Source organism: Sinocyclocheilus anshuiensis, unplaced genomic scaffold (genome assembly GCF_001515605.1).
Source record: "Sinocyclocheilus anshuiensis isolate Anshui unplaced genomic scaffold, SAMN03320099.WGS_v1.1 scaffold507, whole genome shotgun sequence".
NCBI classification, from domain to species: Eukaryota; Metazoa; Chordata; class Actinopteri; order Cypriniformes; family Cyprinidae; genus Sinocyclocheilus; species Sinocyclocheilus anshuiensis.
This window is the reverse complement of record NW_015551034.1, coordinates 1071328-1079927: the sequence shown is the minus strand read 5'-3', so window position 1 is coordinate 1079927 and position 8600 is coordinate 1071328. Positions and strand designations below refer to the sequence as shown.

The 8600-nt window shown below is 38.3% G+C and overlaps 1 protein-coding gene across 1 annotated transcript; it reads left to right on the top strand.

The window, feature by feature from the left end:
• The first annotated feature begins 381 nt into the window (after positions 1-381).
• On the top strand, positions 382-8254 carry LOC107661329 (TNF superfamily member 11). The gene is made up of 4 exons (XM_016450849.1): positions 382-632; positions 3289-3324; positions 5969-6104; positions 6279-8254. The coding sequence occupies exons 1-4, from the start codon at positions 447-449 to the stop codon at positions 6698-6700; spliced, it is 780 nt and encodes a 259-aa protein (XP_016306335.1). The 5' UTR covers positions 382-446; the 3' UTR covers positions 6701-8254.
• The last annotated feature ends 346 nt before the right edge of the window (positions 8255-8600 follow it).

The following is an 8600-nucleotide window of genomic DNA, read 5'->3' as shown; positions in this document are numbered from 1 at the left end:
ATAGTGGGTTTAAAGTACAAGTGGTTTATTATTATGCACTTGTCATGTTAATCTCACTGGTTTTAGGAAGCTGTCAGTTTAATCTCATTGCGGTTTGTGTGGTTGTTGCAAGGAAAGATATTTAGCCTTATAATAACAAATACCCTGATTTATTTAAAACATTTACTTTAAGTAGAAAGTAAGAGCCACGTGCATCTCCAGGTTAGCGTAGTCCTCGTCTCTTTAGATAGCAATACGACTACAACAACCTGCTCTTGACTGAACTCACACAAAAAGAAGTGAAGAAAAGAAAAAAGGAAACATGAAAAAGCGAGATCATCTGTGCCTATTATCTGATTGGCTGTCTCCGAAGCCAACAGCATTGCCCACCCACATGTTTATATGAATCGTTGATCATTTGTCGAGTCCTCCCACTGAGAGAGGATCTGTGCCGCGATCGAGCGCTCATGGCAGCTAATGATTATCGCGCGTACCTGCGGAATCATATCGATATGGAAGAGGCTCCAGGGCGCGCTGCGCACACAGGATCCACGCACAGAGCGCTCATATTCGGCACGCTCGCTGTCATGGGACTGCTGCAGGTCGCGTCGAGTGTGGCGATTTTGTTGCACTTAACCGGTTATCTGCGAGAGGTAAGAAACTCTCAAGGAAGCAAAGACAGGCAGAAAGCACAGTCCCCCTCATTTCATAAACTCTTTCATTGCAACACTTTTACAGGCTTTGTCACAATTTAGGTGCATGCATTTTAAAGTTTACTTGCGTTTCAGCACTTTTGAGGCCTGGTTACGTTTAACCTGCTGTGAACTCTGAATGTCAAGCGCTGCAGGACGGTTCAGAGAGTGTGAGACGCGCCGCGTTTGAACTTCAGAAGGAGAGCGCGCTCGGAGAAGCGCCTTGTGCCCACTCAGTGCTTTTTTCTGCCAAGTGCAATTGATTCTATGCTTTACAAGCTGCACGATTGTTAGAGGTAAAAAGTCTTTGACTTTAGTATTTGAAGGTGTGAATTTGGTCTGTCCAATTAAGTCGCACCTTCAACAGATCATCTGATTTCAACTTTATATTCTGTCATCATTTAGACGTCGCTTCAGAGAGTTGTCAAAATGTTAAAGCTCCTGATGTCCATACATTTTCAGTGATTCAGATAGCTTAAGTTGGTTTATTTAAAAAAAAAGCAAACAAACGTATATTTGTCAGGGATTTTAATCTCCGTGTCCTTGCAGGCGACAAAAACATTATCGTAAACATGTATTTTTCTTTTCTTTTGACATTACTGCTACTAATATCACCTCACAAATATATCAGTGTGTGATATAGGAGTTGTGTTTTATATGTGCAGATCTATTGATCTTTCTTGATTCCGAATTCTGTCGTTGTCATTGGTTATTAAATGTTTAAATAGTTTTGTTTTGTACACTAGTTTTGTTCTAGGAATAACTGTATAATCCAAATGCTGACGCAGGAAATGTTGGTTTTTGGCAATGCTGATCCTTATGAATGTGTTGTTGGTCTAGCACTGGTTTCCTTTTTCCGCGTTTTCCAGAAATCTGGAGAAAACAGACATTAAATTTGCTGTTGAGGCTCTCCCACAAGTGATACAGAGACATGCGGTGTCAGTCAAATGGCTGGACATGTATGCTCATTCCTGTCTTGAGTATATTAGAATAAAATTAAAGTCACCAGAGCTATACAATAACACAAATAGGAATTATGTAGTGCCCAAAACATGCTGAACAAATCCAAGGTTCTTCTTTGTCTAGATTCCAGCTCTGTTTACTCCAAACTAACTTCATGAGCTGCATCCTGAGATGCTTTGCACATAATTTCCTGAATTCAGAAATTCAGCTTGTAGTAGTGTAATGGTTGCTATAAAGTAAAAAGACTTCTCTTTTTTTCCCCTCTGGGAAGGTTGTTTGCTGGTCATGTCAAGTTTGCCCTTTCACCCTGATTCTCCAAAACATTTCCTCTGACTTCATTGCTCATCTGGTGGTCTGATACTTATATGTTTGGCAGAGCTGCAGTGAATGGGATGTTGAGAAGCAGCTCTCACATGTTGTCATGCCCAGACCTCTCCTGTAGTTTAAATGCTGTGGAGAATATTATGACATCTTGTTTTGTGAGGCTTTGGCCCAAACGCAGCGGTGTATGTCGGAGGCTTCTTGTGTGCTGGTGGAGGGCCAAAGAAACAGATGCAAGAAAGGGAAAAAGATGAATGTCAGTTGTGTTTGGCTCATGATTCATGCTATCCTCAGAAATGGATGCAGGGACAATCCTCATCTGAACCAAACCATATATGATAATAAAATGCTTTTGCAAAAAGCTTCTTCTCATTCCTTTTATAGCGCATGTAGGCCTATATCAAATGCAGTTTCGGTGCTTTAGAGGAAATGAGAATAATATCACACACTGCGTATCTCTCTCATTCTGTCTGTCAGCATTCCATCTGGTGTTACTTACAGTTACAGACAGTTTCGGATTTTTGGATTTTGTGGTGTGTATCATATTACCTTGTAACTGAGCACCTGCACTATTCATAGTTTCAGATAGGTGTTGACGCCCTAGTTTTACCGCTTTAAATAGTGATCACAATCCAAGATCAGTGAGAACAGTTTATTTCATTTCCAAAAATGTGGCTGATGTAGTTATAGCAGAAAAACTTGCTTGTTCTTGAACGTACTTGACAAAGACCACAGTGTTCCTCTTTATTCATTCGACCCAAATGGAAATAAGTTTTTGCATTTTCTGGACTTATGTTGAGGGAAGATCTGTGTAATTCTGGGGAACAGATTTTTTACCATGGTAAAATGTGAGATTGGAGACTGTTATTGATAAAAAAAAATATTTAGTCAAAATATGCAATAACGAAAGCAATAGTGTTGGGGAATTTGAAGAATCTTATGAATGGCAAGCATTCCAATTTTGTGGAAGTCTGAAGACTTTTTGTAGTGTTCTGCAGGTGCAGATTTAGGTCTGTTGCTTATAGTATATAATATGAACATAATAAGCACCTCATTTAAACCCTATGTGATGATATTGTTCTGTTTTACCACAAATGTTGAAGAAGTACATTGGTCAAGACACACAGTAGCTGAACATATTAGTTCTCATCGAATTGGATTTACAGTAAATGCACATCTTGCATCACTTTTGTTCTCTGAGCATGTCAAGCGCAGTTTAATTTCTTAATAAAAGTAAGCCTGCTTTCCCGTTAGTTCATTAAAAGCACGCAGTGTGCAGTGGTACCTGCTGGATGCAGTTGTGTGACTGAACTGTGTTTGTTGTGTTTTACAGGTTGACCTTGCCTCAGCCCAGCGGAGTCCTAATGAGGTGAGCTCATAAACTTCAAAAGATGAGTCTGTGTTCCTCATGCTTGTGCATTTTGGCTCAGACTCAGAAACAGCATCAGTTTGCAGTTCTTTTCCTCATTTTACACAACACAATTTGCATTTAGGAGTCTTTTGAAAGAAACTAAATGCAATTTAAGTACACCATAAATCTCATTAGATTCTAAACGATGAAGCTTTAGATCTTTTCTATGCTTTCAGGGGTTGTTTTCAACTGATAGTTGACACTTGATACAGTTGACACATAAGCAACCAAGATTTTGAGAAGTGCAAAGATGCTTTATGCAGGTTGGGGTGTGATGGTCTAATCATCATTCTTAGCATTATAGACATTTCATGTGCCTATAGCAAGGCATTTCCTCTTATTAGCACAAATGTGACCCTGGAGCACAAAACACACACGGGGTAAAAGGCTCACCAGCACGGGGTAAAAGGCACACGGTATTTATACAAATACTTCAGTTAAATTTTAATATTTAATATTAAATCTTTCATTCTAAACATGGTGATTATCTCTAATATGGACACCCAACATCTACCATCTGAATCTAACCATGTCATGCCACGCGATCGCGTCAAAGATCAGACAAATATACACCTGCATCTTGAAAAACGGATGTTTTGGAAAGTGCTACGCCACGTTCAAATTGACCCTTATGACTGGTTTTGTGGTCCAGGGTCACAAATAAGGAAATTCCAAACATGTATCTCTCCAGCAAGTAGTGTCTACTGGACAGACAGAATGTGCTTCTTGCATTAATGGTACCAATGTCCCATTGTTAAACAAGGGCTCTGCATTGGTATTTTCACATATTTTGTATAAAGACAAGGATAAACACACCAGAATACCACGGCTGCTGTAAAACATTTCCTTAACCGTGATGGTGTAGTCGCTTGTGAAAAGGTCAAGTCAAATTCCCTCGAACTGTTCTTTGTCAGTAACTTAGTTTGGATATTTAACCATGTCTCAGGGCTACTGGTTCTATAATTACAAATGACTTGCTTAAACATCTATATATGGTCCGTATGGATGCAGTTCTCATTGTGCTGTCCTCATGTAGTAGAAATCGATTTGTCTCAATTAATATGAGAATCTGTGAAGAGAGATCAGAGGAGAGATAAAATGTGTTGAATTTAGTTCATACATGCATTTAAAGGATTATTTCCTGTATGCACAGAGTGTGTTTTTTATAAGTATAATGCTATATAAAAGTTCTATTCATGGTCTTCTAGGCTTTATGAAGCGTTTTCTTTCCCCTTGACAGCTTGCTTTGCCAGGCCATGAGAAGCGTACTGTTTTTATCATTACCCTGGGACAACTTATTTCCGAGGAAACGTAAAACTGAAAAAAAGTGTTTAAATGTATTTTATGTCATGGCTTTTTAATGTTGCTCAAATGCAATCTAGTTTGAGAGCTTGTATGTGCTGGCCTACTTTGTTTGCGGTCTACCAAAATTCTTAAGAAGGTCAGAGCACTGAACAACATCCAGAACTCTGCACTTGAAAGCCCTAATTATTAGGTTTGTTTGCTATTCAGTGGTAGTATAGGACAAAAAAGCTAATATTATAATGTTTGATATTTAGTTAATATTTCATAAATATAGCTTTTACTTGGGCCTTAATCTACTACCACTTATATAAATCTCTTTGTGGTATAATATATATAAAATGATGACATATTCGCCCACAAATCAGACTAGATTTCACACAGTTAAAGGGAGTGTATCGAAGTATTCAGTGTGTTCTAGATTTGCTTGACTTCCTGGATTGTTGGCTCCATTTAAAGATACCTTGCACATTAGCAGAAATGTCATTCTTTCTGAGTTTTTCGAAAGACCCTTGAGGCATTGAGAACATTTCAGTCATACCTGAGCAGGTGAAACTGCAGGAAGGAAACAGCATGACACATTTATAGCCTGGTAGTGTTATTACATCCTGGTCTCTTGCTTTATTTATCTGGTCTTACCTGTCATGCACAGTGTTCCTGTAAAGACAGTTGAGTCTTGGCCTACTGAGCCTGATGCGAAATCTGCATCTGGAAACCTTTCGCCCTTTTGCGAAATTCCCGATCACTTGGATTTCGAATGGTTTTCAACCATGAAAATTTTGCGATGAACGATATTTAGCCCAACCAGCCTGATGCTACTTACTGACTTTGAGAACAGAACTATGTGTCCAATCAGTGGAAGTTCTTGAACCCTGGTTGTGACTTTTGCAGTTTCTAGTGACAGAAATTACACATTTCAGCTTTAAGGACTTGAATTTTAGATTTTTTTTTTTCATTTTCCTAAATGGCCATCATACAATGTTGTAGTGTGACCAATATCCTGAAGTCTGTTGCTTTTGTGAAATAAGGAAAAAAATGAGGAATCAAAGTATAACTTTACACCATTTCCTAACTAGCTTGTCTGGTTTCCATTTATGCTGCATCATGTTAGGTAGACCTTGCCACTGTGAAATGTCATTGGTCCAAAATCCCACTCGTTTACATGAAATATCTACAATGAACATTCAATATCCATTCTTTAGTCTGTACATATATTTGTTTTCTTATTGGATATGATCATGATCATAAAAATCTGCACTGTGAAGATCATTCAGTAATGTGTTTGGTTGTTCTTTCTCAGGAAATGCACAGTGAAACCTTAATAGCTGATCCACTCAAAAGTTTTAAGGAGAGGAAGGAAAAATGTCGACTAAAAAAGGACACACGCATGCCATCAGCTCACCTTCCTATCAAGACGCCCACTAATTTTTCAGCCAGTAAGCATATGCTGTTAAATTCAGAATCACGTGGCATGATTGTCAGAAATGTTTCCAGAAATGTTTTTAAATTTCTTAAGAAAAAAAAAAAAACCTAAAGTGATCTTCAAGTAATATCTATCCATATTTATATCAAACATGTTTATTCTCATTGTGTTACTTTTGCTTTTGCAGAAAATCGAAATGCCTTAACCATGATCACCTGGGATGATTTTCAAGGGCTGAATGTTAAGATGAGATACCATGACGGACGAATTCATGTGGATGAAGCTGGCTATTACTATGTATATGCCAAGACCTGCTTTCGATACGCTGAGGAACACGACTCGAGCAAAGAGGACGTCAGCAATGTACAGTTGTTTCAATACATTTATCACGAGAAGCGCACACAGTCTATAATTACACCTATTCTCCTTACAAAAAGCGGCGGCACTCTGCAGTGGAACATCGCGAAGTACAACATGTACTGCGTGGAGCAGGGCAGAGGCATCCAACTGAATAATAACGATGGTATTTATGTCAATGTATCCAATGCATGGCTACTGGACCCAGCAGCTGACGGGACGTATTTTGGAACTTTTAAGATAAGCAATTGATTTGCATAATTTTTGCTACTGAACATGTTAATGCACATTTTGCAACCTTACGAACTTTTTTTTAAAGTGACCATGAACCACTGAGCACTTGTTTTTGATCACTGACTTTTGAAGTTTTGTTCAATATAGATGACTTTTAAGAGCACATTATAACTTTGCACACTTCTCAATTGTGCCATTGAAGCTCTTAAGTACCAGCACTAGAAAACCAAGAATGGACTCAGGCCTCTGTCCGTGTTTTTATAGTTAAGTACCAATGCTGGCAATAAGGGGCGCCGTAAAGGGTTGAAGGTTAGGACGATTCCAAGGGCCCTGACTAGAGAGGGGGCCCGACGCAATCCCTGGGACGCGATCGCAATTTCAACGGGGGCCGAGGCAAAAACTGTCCAAGGGGCCCAGAAATGCTAGCGGTGCCACTGCTGGCAATAGGTATCAGCCCAATACTGGTACACATACTCTTAAAATGCTCCAAAAGTCAACAACTGTGCCACGAATCACAGCAGTGGAGAGATGCAGGACAGTCCTAGTAAAGTACGCCAAATCGCAGTAGTCTGCTGCGAGCTTCACAACAGAGGAAAAACATACGAACTAAGTGCTCAAATTTAGTTCGAATCATACTCAGTATGAACTTCTGGTTCATTGAAGTGTTGTATAAAAGCAATAACACATTAGCAGCCTTAGACGCAGTGATGTAATGTTAGCAGTGAGTACCAAAAAGTAACTGCCTTAAGATAGTAATAAAAGATGACATGTCAGTGCATCCCTAGTTTATGAATTTAATCAGTACATTTATTGATTGGATCAAGATATAAAACAGTCTAAATAATACCATAAAATGTTTCATTCTAGCAAGCATGGTTACGCTGAACTTTGTAAAAATGATCATGAATCTGTCAAAGAAAACTGAATTGTGCCAAACTGGTAGATAGACACTTTCTACAATTTCACCATTTTACTGATTGATGAATTTCACTGTTGGACATTTAGAGCTGCCCTTTGTTTGTTTTTTTAATGGTGTTAAAATCAAATTTCTTGAACAAAACGTATACAAACATTCAACAAAAATCAAGGCAGCTGGACTGTCTTTGACTCGGTGTGAGAAGCAATGTGCAGAACCAAACTGAGTTTGGTTTGCTCTAATTTAATTTTTTTCTTTTTTTAATGCACTAAGTGTATTTATTTATTTTCTATGATGATAGAATGTTTGTCAAATGTTCTGTCTGTTATACAGTAGTGTATATAATTGTATAATTGCCTTTATTCCATTCTTCAAGAGGTTTTGGATGAAGGGCATTGACTTTAGGTCAGTTATACATGCGCTTTTGTCCCAGGCACAGGGCTCCTGTTTAAAGCAGAAATGGATTAGTTTCTCACTAAGAAACTTTGTATTTAAGTAAAATTAATTTGACAATTCTGTGTGCAAATGTTTGTGGACAGCAGAATATATTGTTGCCAACCCAAAGCAAGCCTAAAAAGGTTTGCAGCCTTAAAGTCTAATGTTTTTTTTTTCATATGTTAGCAAACGTTTTGTTTAATTATGTTTATTTATACTATTCTGCCTAATAAAGATACTTTTCTAAATAAAATACCAATTTGTTAATGAAAAATACTTTTGATCATGTGACGTGCTACACGCTGTTCATATTTACCTTGTTTTCCACCTTCATAGGCATTCATAGTTTACATATGTGTTAAGTCTGTTTTAATATTGCCTCGACAAAGAAAAAGTCCAGGCGGTTCCCAGCATTAACTGGCTCCTCTCTGGATATGACAGCTAAAGTAAATGTTTGGTCTTTCCTTTCTTTGTGGTATTGTCAAGAAAACGGGTGAATTACGCTAGCTGTGAGGTGGGAACATAGTCATCCTTCAAATAATATCCACCCTTTAGTGGCGGTTGTTT

Bases quoted from the DNA above. Each gene is read 5' to 3' on its own strand.
- LOC107661329 (XM_016450849.1), top strand. From the start codon at position 447: ATGGCAGCTAATGATTATCGCGCGTACCTGCGGAATCATATCGATATG. The intron at 633-3,288 runs GTAAGAAACTCT...TGTGTTTTACAG, and splicing joins TAACCGGTTATCTGCGAGAG to GTTGACCTTGCCTCAGCCCA. The intron at 6,105-6,278 runs GTAAGCATATGC...TTGCTTTTGCAG, and splicing joins GCCCACTAATTTTTCAGCCA to AAAATCGAAATGCCTTAACC.